The sequence below is a fragment of the Stegastes partitus genome, unplaced genomic scaffold (assembly GCF_000690725.1).
Source record: "Stegastes partitus isolate 25-593 unplaced genomic scaffold, Stegastes_partitus-1.0.2 Scaffold646, whole genome shotgun sequence".
Lineage (NCBI taxonomy): Eukaryota > Metazoa > Chordata > Actinopteri > Pomacentridae > Stegastes > Stegastes partitus.
In genome coordinates this window covers 354,462-369,958 of record NW_007578377.1, presented here as the reverse complement: position 1 = coordinate 369,958, position 15,497 = coordinate 354,462, and the positions used below count along the sequence as shown (strand labels likewise).

The window sequence follows — 15,497 nt, the reverse complement described above, 5'->3', positions numbered from 1 at the left end:
ATCCCACAGCGCTGCAGAGCTACAACGTTCAGCTCTGGTTGGAGTTAAAGTTCATCAGCACGTCAGTAAAACAGGTTCAACATGATGAGATGAGATCAGCGTTACTGATCCTCACTCCTGTGGCTGTTCCAGGACTTTTAGAACCCTGTTGATCATTAACGAAGTGATGCACATTACAGAGTGAAACACATAAATGTCATCGAGCCGATTGCATCAATCTTAGGAATCTACTCAATCAGTTTTTTTCCTGTAGAGTACACCTGCTTGAGATGGAACATTTTTCATTGGGGATAAAATGACTTTTCATTATAGCTTATGTGGTTAAAATGTTTACTTTAAATAGAAAACATGTATGTTTTATTTAGTCTCAAAAAGTAGAGCAGGTGGAATATACATATTGTATTATTAATACAACATAAGTACCAGTTTTTCAAGGTTTGCTGTGACAAGTGTCAGAGGAGTTACCATCATGCATATGTAAAGAGACCTCCACAGATGAGCAGTACTTCTGCCCTGCATGCAAGTGATGGTGGCCCCCATGTCCAAAAAGATCTTCCAATAGGTTTGTCTGAACTACCCCCACCGTGAAGGTCACAGTTTAGCTTCCTGACAAGGCAGAAGAGCTGGCTGGTTTCTTCTGTTTATTAAATATGTTCTCTCTCACCACTTGAACTTGAAAACAGGTCAGACCTATCAGCTGTGTGTTTATACCAACAAACCGGACCTGAGTGACTCGGCCAGAACCGATCAACATGATCATCCTGTTGGACGGGACACACACTGATCACGTCAACATGCTCTGATTGCCTTCTGGAGCTTCCTTAACGATCTCACTGTAATTAATTATCATCAGCACGGTGTTCTATCCAATGACATGAGGAGGGACACAAAAGTGCTCCAAGGCAGCACTCCTGAAAGTTAACGTTTATTTATTTATTTTTTATTTGCAATCCTAATTTCACATCATGTGGAGCTGATCAAACAAGCAAACAATCATAGTCAGAAAAAAAATCTGTAATTGAAATGTTATAAGGCATATCTGAATATCTAAAGTGAATACAAGAATTTAATGCATTCTGCAATGTTATAGGTTAAAGCAACTAATGAAAGACAAGGAGGCAACTTGGAAGAGTTCTTATCTTTACTCTGTTTTATTCAATATCTGTGTTGTTGAGCCTCTACAGTTAAATACCCCTGAAGTAACTTACACTGTGACTCCTAAAGAAGTGTCTTATGTCCAGTTTTCTTGAACTTTGACGTCCTTCAAATCTTACTTACCAAGCACACACACACACACACACACACACACACACACACACACACACACACTGTTTACTGTAATCTGCGTCATAAACCAGAACACCGTTTTCAGCTTCATGATAACTGAGCTGTGCCACTGAAGACGTCTGTTTGAACGTTAAACTGATGAAACTTGGTTCACGTTTCAGACTCACCCTGTGACTGTTGTCAACAAATAAGGTTTTAGTGTCTCGTCCAGCTCAGTGGGTGAAACCACAGGTCCTCGGTCAGCTCTGCAGACTCTCCACTGCTCCAAGCCTCAGGTCCTCCTATCACACTGTTCAAACCTCTTCTCTACTGTCAGCCCGATTCTTTAGTTGGAAGCCCAGAAACAAACCGGAGAAATCTTCACTTTATGTCGGTCACAGGTAAAGTGAGGCAGCGCTGGGCGGACACTGTTCTCGCTGAGGTTCTGCCCCGGGCGTTGTCTGGAAATTATTCCCGTTTACCTGCCGTGTACAGGGGTTGGAGTTGTAGGCAACAGAAGTTAATTGGCCAGTTACTGTGACGTGAAGGAATACCATTCAGGATAACCAATAGCATGTGTCTGCCGAACATCATCCTCCACGTGACGGTGGTTTCAACCCAGTTTTGTCTGTTTCAAGTATGAGCGCGTGCACATAAAATGGGCGGAGAGTTATCGGCATCTGACCAAACAGGACTATGGACCAGTCTGGCTGCAGAGCGAGGAGCAGATTATAATCTTTCCAAGATATGAAGAATAATATAAAAACATCACAGGAGGAGGAAGCTGCTGCCTGTGTGAATGCATCAGTTCATTAGTTTATAATAAAACATGATCACTGTTCCATCATGAAGGCTCGTATCAGACAATAAGCACATCTGAGGATTCCTTTAACTCATGTGCTGCCTGACCTACAGACTTGTGGCATATCTGACATGTTTAACTTTCAGCTGCAGCCCCCGTAGAAAGGATGTGGGAACAAATTAAGATCAAACACACATAAATCAAGGCTGTGCAGCTTATTAACGTGTCCTACAGATACAAGCTTTAATGCTAAAGTCAGTTTACTGCTGTGGGCTGATGTTGGTATGGAAATAAATATGAAACAGCTTTGACATTGTCTGTAGCCGACAGGAGATAAATGAATAAAGGAAAACAGGCGCTCATAGAGATCCTGGTCAGCGGCCACCAAGGGGTTCTGCCGGTCCTGAAAAACCCTCACACACCTCAGTGATCCCTCACAGTTCATGCTCTGATGTGTAGCGGCTCTTCTATAGATGCTGATGAAGCCATGTTGTTGAGAACTGCTTTGTTTTCTGCTCCTTCTGAGAGAACTGATTTTCAGTGGAGGTGCTTTTATCCCCAGTGATCTCAACCTCCACCAGAACCTGCTAAGAGGTGAACCACCGTCGTAAGACTGACAACCCAGGATTTACCCTGAAGTTACCTCGTTAACCCTGAATCCTGCTTCCTGGTACAGGCCCCTGGCCAAGCATTGTAGAAGAAGTCCACTGCAATGTAAACAGAAACTGCATGGATCAAATACAAAGCGTGTGTGTGTGTGTGTGTGTGTGTGTTGTCCAAAGGCATGTGTGCAGTCTGAGGAAGAGCATTTTGCTCGAAACGTCACGCCAATAAATTGTATAAGGGAGCCTGTTTTTGGTGTGCGGATCGTTCTCTTCTTTTCTCATTTTTGACATTTTGTGATCCAGCACCCAACCCAGTGGACCTCAGGGATGTGCGTGCCTTTCCTTCTTTTGACAAAGGCATGTGTAGCACACTGGGTTATTTCTATTGTTTATGAGTTTTTCCATTCAGTTAATTAATTCAAGATAAGTTGGTTGCCGATGTTTCATTTAATTCATACTGTGAATGTCAGTTCTGAGAGCCTTTAAGTAGAGAGAAATGTGTACGTCCCCTTTAAGAGAAGGAACGCTGTGTTTTGCCCGAGAGAAAAAAAAGAGAAGTGTGAGGCGATGTAGAAACGGGACATCCGCTTGTGTTATAATTAAGTATGATTCAAGCTATTATGTGTTCTGAGTCTGTATTTTTCCATGAAGCCTATGGTTCTTATAATCAGTTAAGTTTCAAGTTATTATGTATTCTGAGTTTGCATTTTGTGCTGAGCTTATGTCCTTGAAAATAATGTGGCCAGTGAGAACTGGTTTGCACACCTGGAGATAGTGGAAACTCCTCTTTTCTATTCTAAGGACGTGGACAGAGCACAGAAGGATGCCTGTCCACGCCATTAGTAACTGGCCAACTAAATCTTATCTATGTTGGGGGCAGGCCCAGCCCAAGAAGATATCTGTAACCTGGAACCGAAAACACTCAGTTCAGCTGGACATGAGATTCCTCTCTGTCCCTCTGAATTCCAGCGCTGCAAAACTTTACCTGTGACCTAAATAAATTCTGCATCTGAGAACTGAAGATTTCTCCGGCTTGTTCTTGGGCTTCCAACTAAAGAACCGGATCTAACACTTGCTTGAAAGAAACTTGGGCATTGTTCGCTAAATAAATGTTTCAGAAAACCAAATTGAACGTGGTCCCGGCTGTTCATTACAAGGGTGCAACACGTGTATCTAAAGTAACAGTCCTACTGATAGAATAGAGGAGTTTCAGTTGTCTCCCAGTATGTGAACCAGTTCTCACCAACCATGTTGTCTTCAAGGACGTGCATCAGTAGAAAAGTGCAAAACAGGCTCATAGGTTCAGTGGAAAAATACAGATTCAGAATACATGATAGCTGGAAACATAGCTAATTATAACGCGACCATCGTTCATCTCACTTACAGCTTCAGTTTCATTTGATTCAACAGAACAAAGTGCACAAAGGTTACAGCTCTGCAGACTCTCTCCTCAGATGGTGGAGCGTCTCAATAGTTCCTGGAGGTCAGAAGCTGGTGGAGACGTTTATGATGCACTTTACCAGGTCAGACGTTGAAACAAGAGCCTTTATTACCATCAGCACATCACAATCCAGCTAACAGGGATTAAAGCTGGTCAGTGGATTCTCTGAGTCAATCGGTGGTTGAAGGAACGTTAGCAGGAAACAGATGAGCAACAGAAAGTCGCCACTAACACACTGATACCTGGTGATTCACTGCTCTGAGGGACATTTCATCCAAAGTGCTGGAATCACAAATGATGCATCTAAACAGGATCTTTGATTTGTACTTGTTGTGGGTGCAGGGAGTTAAATATTTAAAATGTAACACTGAGTGTGACTGAACAGAGGTGGAATCAGGAGATCTGTTCTATGGAGAAACTCGTGAAGTCCAGCTCACGGTGCTGCTGATCAGGAGTCAGAGTCCAGAACCGAGACGTCTACACAGTGAACTCAGATGGAGGTGAAGAGTTGAGAGTTTCTGGCTCTGTCTCTGTGTTGAACACGACCTGAATACATGATGCTGCAGCTCAGTGGATTCTGGAAAGACGGCAAAGAAAGAAGGGAAGCTGGAAGGTGTGTGTTTGAGTCGACTTAAAATAGTCCAGCAGTTCTGAAAAATGTATCCCAATAAGTTAAAAGGGAAATCTTACTAAACATTTAAAGTAGCTACTACTGCTGTATTAAAGTAATTTTAACTTTTAAGCCACTGTCAAGTAATTAGTTTTACTTTGAAAGTCTCTTCCTGTGCTCCGGTGTCGCTGCTTGAAGACGTCACGTTGCTAGGTAACCTGAAGTGTTCAGCCAGCAGAGGAGCTCATGAGGTAGAAGTTTAATGTTCTTCACTAACTAATGACTAATCTAATCAACAAGCACCACAGTAAGGTTTATTAGTCAGGACGAGCTGTTATAACTTTATCTCTCCATTTATGAGGCTAAACTAAGTGTAGCTCGTGTTTTTGTTTAGCTAGCTAACGCTGGCTCTCACATATTTTAAGTTCATTTCCGTTATTGAATCTCTGACATCTGGTTTATTTCTGTAGTTCAGCTGAAACGAAGCTGGTTTTATTAGACAGGAACCTTGAGGGAACGTTTCCTGAAGGTTTCACGTTTTAATTAATACCAAAACGTTTATTTTCCTTTCAAAGTAAATGTGAATATTAACGTTACACTGAAGAACAACTCTTTTACACGTGAATAAAAATGATTTATTAACTTCAATATCACAACAAATAGGTACCTATGTATTGTTTTAGACATTTCTTGTTTACTGATGTTTATTTTCAGCTTCATAAACTAGATAATGGATGGATTGCTCTGTGTAAAATAAAAATATTAATCTGTAAACCAATTACTATGATGTTTAGATAAATGCAGTGGAGTAAAATATACTTTAAATTTCTCAAGAACTGTAATTTTGAGTAAGCTAAAAGCAAACAAACCAATACAAAAAGGTGAAAGTACAAACCTCTGATTCCTGTTGTTGGAAATTACTACACCTGTTGAATCTGAAACACACAAAACCCTCTCCTGGGTCATCGTTTAATCTAATGTTGTAAACAATATAGAGAATAACTGGATTTGTCCAGATTCTTAAAGGAGAAGCAGAAATGTGACAGGTTTTATAGGAACCAAGGCTCCTTTTCATTGGTCAGGATACGTAGTTTTGTAAACCTGTGATCAGTTTTCTTTGCCGTACAAGAAATGACAAAAGACAAAAAGGCCTTCAGAGATCAAAACAAATCTCCTGAGGTAGACCTAGACCAGAGATCTCCAACTCCGGTCCTCCTGAGCTACTGTCCTGCTGGGTTTAGACGTTACTGCAACACACCTGACTCACATTAATGGATCATGAACAGACTTGTGTAGAACTTGACAACAAGATGTTGGAGGTCCATTTATGTGAGTCAGGTGTGTTGCAGTAACGTCTTAAACCTGCAGGACAGTAGTTCATGAGGACCGGAGCTGGAGATCCCTGACCTAGAGTCTTACCTTCTGACCCCTTTTCTTGTAAACTTGTACAACCTACATGCTTGCTGAGCTCATTGAAACACAGAATAAACAAATGAATAATTTAACATAGAGATAAATGACAACCACTCCTTCTGAGACACATTATTCAAAAGTGTAGCAACAGGAGTTTGCAGACTGTGAGAAACTGAAAATCTCAGCCAATGTGACTGTCTGCAGTCTCTCCTTCATGTCCGTCTTCTCATTTCTCTTTACACCTCCAGCTTGGAGCAGGAGGAGCCCCAGGAGCCCCAGCAAGAGACGCCGCAGCTGGTGGCGGCCAGAATAATTCAGAGGGCCTGGAGAAGATATCTGGTACGCTGCTGCTGCTGCTGCTGCTGCTGTGGGAAAAACAGACTCTAATTTATGCACAAATTAAAGTACACAGGCATCAAGTAAAACTCTGTTTCCTACCCAAATTGCAGTGCCGACAGGTCTTCAAGTGTTTCAAAGTGCTGATCAGCCAATGTAACCAGCAGGATCCTCAGACGGTCCTCAGAGCCGTCAACCCTCGAGAGGTAACAGAACGATGACCTTAGTAAAATAGAAACAGCTAAAAGAATAAAAATGAAACCTGACTTTGCTGTGGCAGGCTGAGCTGCTGGATGCCGCCGCTGGGGTGTTTATCAGATTTCGACTCGGAGGGGTAAGAGCGAATGAAGGAAACAGCTTAACATGTGCTATATATGGATGTATACCTGTTAACACCAGGCTGATACCTTCTCATTCAGATCACCTTTCCTCCACAAATCTATTACAAGATCTTCACCTATCGGCCCATCGCGGACTTGTGCGCCAGCAGTCCGAGGGATTACACCAAGCTGGGCTGTAAGAAGCGTGTGGTCCTGCAGGCCGACGGTGGCTGGCCTCTTAACGAGGAGGACCGGTCAGGGTGGTACCAGCGGGTGGAGAACAACACCTGGAGGCTGTTCTGTAGCAAGGTACAGTTCTGATCTGTAGATAAACACCTGGAAGACTTCTCAGCTACTGAAAGAAGATACTGAAATCTCCGTTTACCTGTTTCTTCTTCTCTCTGATAGTCGGTTTGCATCGATAAGAGCACTGAGATCGGCGCCAACAAAACAATGGACTTTCATTACTCTAAGCTCCAGCGGAGGAAAGATGTAGAGAAGTGGAGGAAAAGAAGGAAGGTTAAATGGCTGAAGAAGATGTGAGTATCAGTAGGTGTGGCTGGTCTGAGACCATCAAAGTGTTGTGTGTTCAAGCCTCTGGAGCGGCTCAACAGCTGGAAACAGTAATTACAAGATAAATAGAATAGAATAGAATAGAATAGAATTTTATTGATCCCTTTGGTGGAAACCTCAGGGAAATTGTTGTGCTAGCTATCACTTTATCACCTTCACACAGCCAGAAATGGAATCACAGCTTATATGCATGCAAAAAGGCTTAATTTGTATGACTGTATAAAGTACATTACATTATATTAAATTACATTCATAAGGAAGAATATAACTGATAATATATCGTTCAGCTTCATACAATGCAAACTGCCCACGATTTGTATAGTTTCTGTGCAGTAATTGGATTTTCTTTCTTCTTTTTGGGGGGTATTTTGGGCGAAAAAATAAGTCAGGATGGATTAGAGGACAGCTGAAATATCTTGGAAGCACTGTTTATTGTCATGATGTTGTTAGGCTCTCTTCTGGGTTTCTCAAAAATGTTCAAAGTAAGAAAAAACACATTCATTCAACTGCAACTGCTATATATGATGAGCACAAAGTCAAATTATGCCAAATGGATAGTGTACCAGTAGCACCAGTAGAAGTCAGTGAATGGAACCAGTAACACTGGTTCCAGCAGCAACGTATGTCTGCAGCGAAAGCTGCTAAGAGGAGCTGACATTAGAAACTACTGGTGCTACCAGACAAAATCCGCGAACCAGCTCAAAAGAGGAGTGGTTCTCTGCACATCTTCCAGCAAAATGAAGCTTAAACATTTGCATCTGAGCCAGAGGGAAGGACTGAAAGAGCTAGAGCACACTGCCTAATTAATCATTCCACACCCCTTTTTGTATTCTGAACAAGAGAATGTTTTATTGCTGAAACATCAGTTTTACACGTGTAAAAAAAATTAGAATAACTGCATCGTGGTTGTGCGCCTCCACCAACCAGTCAGGTTGCAGGTTTTTCTGTCCTTCTGTTCCTGAGCTGCGGTGTCGAGTAACGGCCAGATGAAGGGTTTTTGCAGAACGTTATGATGTCGAAATTTTGTCGTAATTAATGGAAGAATTTACAGCCCTGAACACACGATGCTCCCGGCCTCGCTTAAAGAACACTGACTGATGTCAGACAGATATTAACAGTTTGAGTGTTTGTTAATACGCTGTAGCCTCAGTCTGCAAAGTGTCCCACGAATGTACATCCAAATAGCCGCTTCTCTTTTATTGACAGTTTCCATAGTTTCATAAGGAAACAGTCTGACATTTTGGGAAATATTCTGTGCCGAAGTCAGACAAGATCACTGCCGCTTTCATGTCTGTACAGAAAATATGAAGGTGCGGAGAAACACAATGTTGTGTTCGCTGTTTGATGTGCAGTCCTGTGAGGAAACGCTTTTCCATCGTCGTCCGGCTTCTCTCCCTCACATGCAGGTATAAGCAGGGCCGGCTGGACGACCATTCACAGCACTCGGTGAAGAATTCGGCTCCGGATGCGATGAAAGCCGCTGAAGAAATATCAGATGATGAAATCCTGAACTGGGAGGTGGACGAGCTCCTGGCCTGGACCAACACGCTGAACTTTGATGAGTAAGATCCTCTGCTCTTTGTCAGCTGGTGTTTTCTGTCAGATAGACTCTTGTTAAACGAGGTCAGAGCTTCTGTTTTCTGCTGACCTACTCTGTGAGGCATGCTGTTTATACCTGCATTGCTTTACTGCGTCCTGCTAATTTGCTCTCCTTCGCTGTGCAGTTACATCGAGGAGTGGAGTCAGCTGGCCTGCAGTCACTCCTCTGAGCTGAGCAACGGTAGAAACATTCCTCTTTGAATGATCTCTCTTGTTCTCTCAGGATGTCAGCTGTATATCTTTATCAGTTCTCATACTGTCCTTCTCTTCCTCCTATAGCTGTTCCTTCATGTCCACTCTGGGTAAATCCACATAAGTTACCTGATGAGTAAAGTTAGATGGATTCAAACTGAAGGTGGCACATAAACCAGGGTAGTAATAAACTATCATACCAAGGAGCTGCATTTTTTTTTTTGGTCAAGCAATCACGTTGCCACTTTAAAATAATACCAGAGGATCACTTTTATGTCCTGTGGCGTTTCCTTCTGAATGTAAGGCTGCGTTTGTGTGACATGAATTTCAACAGTATCGAACCCTGACGTCCAACCGAGTCAAAGTGCTGGTTTCTGATCGTTCATCTGAATATAAGAAAACACGTCTTTGGATGGTTTTGCAAAGCCGCCAGTTAAATATAGAAATTTGATCAAAGACATGAAAACGAGTCGGAAATTCCTCTTTAAAAAAAAAAGGCTGAAGTCAGAACAAATTAGTTGAAATAATAGAGTCTGAATTAACTCAAAGAGACAAAGAACACACAGTGTGACTCACGTTTAGGGAACAAGGTGAACACATGTATGTTTTCAGCGTAACTCCTTCGTGCAGCTCCTGTTTCACTGTAATCAGGTTTGTTAAAGCTCTTCTACCTGTTAACATCACTCTGTTATAGGATAGTTTACGGCGGGTGTTTGAGTGACGTGAACATCAAACTGATCGTAGCCTCTCTCCTCACAGAATAGGTTTCTGGTGAAATTTGAATCTTTGTGCATAGCTGTTGTACAAATGTAGGGTAGCTCAGGATTTCACATGAAAGAAGGAAAAACAGACTTTGAGGGTCCTTGAGGATCTTTCTTTAGGGGTTGATGGACTTTTTCGTGGAGAGGAGCGACCTGAAGAAGAGCCTAAGAGTCGACAAGTCAAGCTGCCTGCATTTAAACTGTGAGTAATTCCCCTTCTACAGTTCAGTTTAATAAGATTGTACCTGCCTTTGATTGAAACCTGGCTTTTCCATAGCTTGACATACTTGTTGTTTTTTCCCCCTTTAGGCAAGTTGTTTTCTGTTTTCTTCAGTAAGTGTGTTCATTCAGGCTTATACAGAGAATATAATGACCTGCTGCCACCTGTAGCTTTGAAGCAAAGCAGCTGAAATGGCCAAAGTGAAAACCAGTGGATCAGATCTCTTGTTCAGGAGTCTGACGAGGCCACAGAGTTCTCTTTACTGGCCTTACAGCCAGTTCAGAGTGGGATCACAGAAGAAGGAACGATCCTCATGGCTCTGACATAGTTTTTTTAAAATTTAAGTGGCATTTTTATACCTGAGCTCCTGCTTTTTATTGAGAAAAATGAGATAAGTAAAAAGTCCTCTTGCTTTTTTACATTTTTTTTATTTTTGCCAGACTTCAATGTTGAAAACGCCGCCTGTGTGCAGAGAGGACTGTCTGAGGGATAGCAGAAATTTACAGTGATTGCCGTTTCAAGGTATTTCTGTTTTTGATAAAGCAGCATGTGTGACAAATGTGTACTGACAGATCAGACTGTTACTAAGAAGTCCTTCACTGCAGTGACCTGCAATAAGGCATTCAACATAAAGGTAATTCTGGTGACTATAGAAGAGGAAAAAAAGACTTCAGATAACTGATATAAGAACACATGGGCACAGAATTAGTTTGAACACAATTGTGTCTCTTCTGCATATGTTCATGATGGAAACGTCTTTATTTATGTCAAACAAAACACAAAATTCCAGCAATATGAGTAAACATGTCATTACATCTCCTGCATGTACGAACACTCAGCTGACTTGAGTATTGCAATAATCTTTAACGGTTCGTCTCTCCACAGTTTGGCGATGTGCCGTCTTCATGACCAACGGAGACGAATCCTCCACCATGATGAGGCGCTGATTCCACTGTCATGAGGCGCTGAATACCTGGTGAAATAGCAAACATGTGGCATGGACTAGAAAAGAATCAACACTGGTCTAGTTCATGTTCTTTTAGCAAACTATTACAAAACCAGAGGAGCTTGTTCAGGCATTGAAGACTTGTTTGGCCACCAATATGTTGATATCAACATTTAGTACATAATGTTGTTATTTATTAAGCTGTAAGCAAAAAGAAGTGTGTGTGAACATGCAAAAAACAAAAATAAAGTGTCTGATGGGACAAATTTCAAACTTAAGTATATATTTTTGTCACATCCAACAGATTCAGATTTGATTTCTGTAGTTATCTGACATCCACTCGTCTGACTAAACTGTCATTTCTGTTAAATGCAGAATACTTCAACATGTGAAAGACAACTCAGAGTGTTGGACAGATTGAGAAAAGAGGGGGCACCCGGATTTGAACCGGGGACCTCTTGATCTGCAGTCAAATGCTCTACCACTGAGCTATACCCCCTGTGTTCAATGTGGTAACAAGCAGTCAATTTCAACTAAGTACTACGAAAAGAAACCTCAGCGCTGATCCTGTGGTTCAGAATGATGACGAATTTAGAATTTAAATCATAAAATATTGCCACCAGAGTGATTATCTACAGAGTACGTGACGGTATTACAATTCCGCTGTGTTTTTATTTTTAGCAGAAGCTGCGCGTAGCGGCTTATGCGGTTGTGACGTAATGAAAACGCGACACAACCGGAAATTCAAGTGAAGCGAAGAGAAAGTGGAACGAACGGAATCACAATGGTACGTTAGCATTTCTATCTTATATATCAATATTTATGTCATTTTTAATTTTATCGACTACTATTATGTTGCTTTCTGTAATCATGAGAATAATTATTTCGCCCCTCAGCAGCGCAGTTTGTGTCCTCATGCTGTCTGAACCTTGTAGCTGTGAATGTGATTAGTCACTGGAGCTAATGCTAGTTAGCGCTAAGGCTAGCTACAGAGCTGCCGCTAAAGAGCTAGCTGGATACTTCCAGCTTTCAGGTGATTGTAACTGGTGTATATATAACGATAAATGTTCGCAAGTGTAAATGGCTATACTGTTTGTTTATTGCAGAATACCAGAGGACTCCGCTCTCAGCTGAAAGACAGCGTACCGGTGGCCGGGCTGTGTCCGCAGGGAGCTTACGGGGTGCAGGACTCTCTGCGCAGCGGGTGAGAAACTGTCAGAAATAAAAACAAACTAGCTTTAAAGCTTTAAATATAACACGGACTACATTTGTGTCACAGCTAATAAACAGCCACATGTGAGTTAACCCTATGTACTGAGACATTAGAATAGAATTGAATAAAATAGAACTTTATTGATCACCTTGGTGGAAACCTCAGGGAAATTGCTGAGTAATTGCCATAATTGCCACATTATTGTGCTGCTGTACGAGCTCCGGATGTGTGACAAGAGGAGCTCGATCATTTATTCATGACAAGAGCTGCAACGATTGACTGATCATTCATCAACTATTAAATTAACCGTCCACTGTTTTTTTATAATCAGTTAAACATTTAAATCACTTTGCTAGACAACAGGTCAGAACTCTCTGACCACAGCTTCTTAAATGTGAATATTTTCTGCTGTCGTTGCTCCTCTATCACAGTAAATGGATAGTTTTTGGTTGTGGATCTTTTATTTTGACATTTGAGAAATCACTGGTTGACATTTTCACACTTTATAGATCAAACAGTGAATCAATTAATGGAGAAAAGTGAATTAATCTGCACTACTTGCAGTTGTATTTCTGATTATATAAAATGTGCATGACATTGATTGTAACCTGTTTGTGTTTTCTTTTGCTGAACAGCTTCACCAGTGTAAAGAACGAGCTCCTTCCCAGCCACCCGCTAGAGCTGTCAGAAAAAAATGTAAGTCCCCTGAATTCTCTGAGAAGAATGAATGATGAGCAGCTACACAACTCACTTTGCTTTATTTATTTGTTATTCTGTTACACTGACAGACAGAAGCCAATTTTATGTTTATGTTCACGGTGGCTTCATTCAGACACATCCATCACAGTAAAAGAGAGACTCACGGAGTTCATACCCTTTATAACATACATGTAAGATGTTGCACAGTACGCCAAGTGACGTTTAATACATACTAATGCACTAATAAACAAAAGATGAATCTAAATGAATAGCAAGTTCATTAAACTGTCCAAATAACTAACAGCCTAGTTGATTTGTGATCTTAATACTGAATGTTCTGTCCATGTGTGATGATGATGTAACTTCTACTTTTTCAACAGTAAAATAAAAACGGCTTGACAGCAGTGATGTTGCTCTGGGGATCATTTACATTATTAGAAGTATTCAATGGCGTTACTGCTCCAAAATGCAGGAATACGTGCAGCTCGCTCTTTTTCTGAAAGGTTGTTTTAAATCAGAGCTCTACTCCGGCCTTAAATGTTTGTCTCCATCTGATAGTTTAGTGGCATGTGGTGAGAAAAGTTTCTATTGCATTAATACAAGTCACGTTTCCTTAATTATATCTAGAATATGTTGTTTTATGTTAAAAGCAGCTCAGTTCCTCCACTCTAGAGCAGACAAAGGAGAGTAAATAAATGCTGGTGAAGGTTGTGGTTTCTGATTGTTTCGTGGCTTTCTGTGCAGTTCCAGCTAAACCAGGACAAGATGAACTTCTCAACACTCAGAAACATCCAGGGTCTTCATGCTCCACTCAAGCTGCAGATGGAGTACAGGGCGGCTAGACAGGTGACTGCAGTCCACATCCCTGACCGTCCTCTTCCTTTTACTTCTCACTCTTTCAGTCATTTTACGGTTTACCTTTCTCCTTATGCTTTCTCCTTCAGATCCAGCGTCTGCCGTTCTTACCGAGCTCACACCTGGCTGTGGATACGCTGCGAGGCAGTGACGACTCCATCGGCTTCGAGGACATCCTCAACGGTGGGAACCTCGTCCTTCCATTGACACCATCGCTGTCTCTCGTGTTGCGGTGAATCTAACCAGCGCTCCCTGTTTGTGTTGCTTTGCAGATCCGGCCCAGAGTGAGATGATGGGCGAGCCTCACATGATGGTGGAGTACAAACTGGGACTGTTGTGAGAGAAGAAGGACACGATCCACACATAGATTCTTACGTCTGCATACATTTATCATCTTTAAAAGAAAAAAATTAGCAACTCAGCTGCTGTACGGTTGGAGTGACTAGTTTTGGGCAGGAAGCGGGCTTGATGTGTGAGTGGGGTGAGTTTGTAAAATACATGTGTGTTAAAACGGTCATGCAGACAGACTTCATGGCTGCTTTTGTATGATTCCAGTCGGGTTGTTATTTCTAATAAACTTCAGAACTTTCCCCATGATGTGGCTTCATTTGATCACTCATTGAACTGTTCATATTGTTACCTTGAAGCTTGTGTGGTCACCAAGATATCAAACTACTGACGTGGTCATGGCTAAAGCTCCAGCTGCTGAACTTCCTGATCAGACTGATGGAGCACCAGATAAACTACTGATCTGTTGATCTGTGGGGATGTTTGCACTGTTTAACGGTGGCTCTGCTTGGAGGTTTGAAGACGATGCTGCCCTCCAGAGGTTTGTTAGCAGAAACTGATGTTTTTCAACTGAAGGTGTCGAAGTTACGATCGAAACAAAATGAGACAAAAGTTGAAACTGGCTTCAGCTGGCTTCATGCTGCTTTAATGCACATAGATTTCATCAGTTAATATAAAAACCTTTTTCTTTTAAATCAGAAAATAAGTGAATGTTTAAAAAAACAAGGTCTCCTGTTCTGGTTGTGTAGTGCTTTCATACAACCAATTAGTGGCATCACCTGCCTTCACCTGATGTTTGGGCCTCGTTAAGCAGTTCACATGCTCTGTAGTGATTAAATCTGCTCGCTGACTCATACAGAATAACACCTGATGGAAGCTTTTGTTGCATCGTACATGAAGAACTGAAGCTACACATCAATCAGCTGCTGAATTTAAACCTCTGGCAGGTGAAGCTAATACCAATAATTATGTGGTTACCATGGCACCTGTCAGTGGGCGGGATGTTCTAGGCAGCAGTCAGTGAAGGTACCACGCCTTCATGGTGGTGTTCGTTCATGCATTGATGCTTCCTGCAGTGTGTTTGGGGTCTGTTTGTCGTTTACCTGCATGATGAAAGTCCAACTTTGTGCATAGAGACGATAAACCTCCTCCTGCTGCCACCATGTGTTCCAATATCAGCGACGATGAGCGAGCTGCTTCCACAAGCTGCCATGTAAACCCCGACTGAGACGCTTCCTCCTCATGTATCGCTGGACAGGTTTGAGCTGCAGGTGTGTCCTGTTTGTCTCCACATCTTTTGCTTTCCAGAAAACTTCCTAAACAAGTTTTCTTTCTAGTTTGTCTTCTTTTCTTCTTTT

The 15,497-nt window shown here is 41.8% G+C and overlaps 2 protein-coding genes and 1 non-coding gene across 3 annotated transcripts; 2 read left to right on the top strand and 1 right to left on the bottom strand.

Annotated features, from left to right (window-relative positions):
* The first annotated feature begins 4,668 nt into the window (after nt 1–4,668).
* Nucleotides 4,669–9,418, top strand: LOC103363257 (uncharacterized protein C11orf65 homolog). Its single transcript, XM_008289934.1, has 9 exons — nt 4,669–4,727; nt 6,386–6,476; nt 6,587–6,679; nt 6,754–6,807; nt 6,893–7,102; nt 7,202–7,332; nt 8,773–8,928; nt 9,091–9,146; nt 9,245–9,418. Exons 1-9 carry the CDS (start codon nt 4,669–4,671, stop codon nt 9,295–9,297), a joined length of 903 nt encoding a protein of 300 aa, XP_008288156.1. The 3' UTR covers nt 9,298–9,418.
* A 2,093-nt stretch (nt 9,419–11,511) lies between these two features.
* On the bottom strand, nt 11,512–11,583 carry trnac-gca (transfer RNA cysteine (anticodon GCA)). Its single transcript has one exon. It is a non-coding gene; the product is annotated as a tRNA-Cys (tRNA).
* Nucleotides 11,584–11,787: 204 nt separating this feature from the next.
* On the top strand, nt 11,788–14,448 carry pomp (proteasome maturation protein). Its single transcript, XM_008289933.1, is given in 6 exon segments — nt 11,788–11,871; nt 12,191–12,288; nt 12,933–12,993; nt 13,741–13,842; nt 13,941–14,034; nt 14,124–14,448. Coding segments are annotated over 6 exon segments (507 nt in total). The 3' UTR covers nt 14,192–14,448.
* The last annotated feature ends 1,049 nt before the right edge of the window (nt 14,449–15,497 follow it).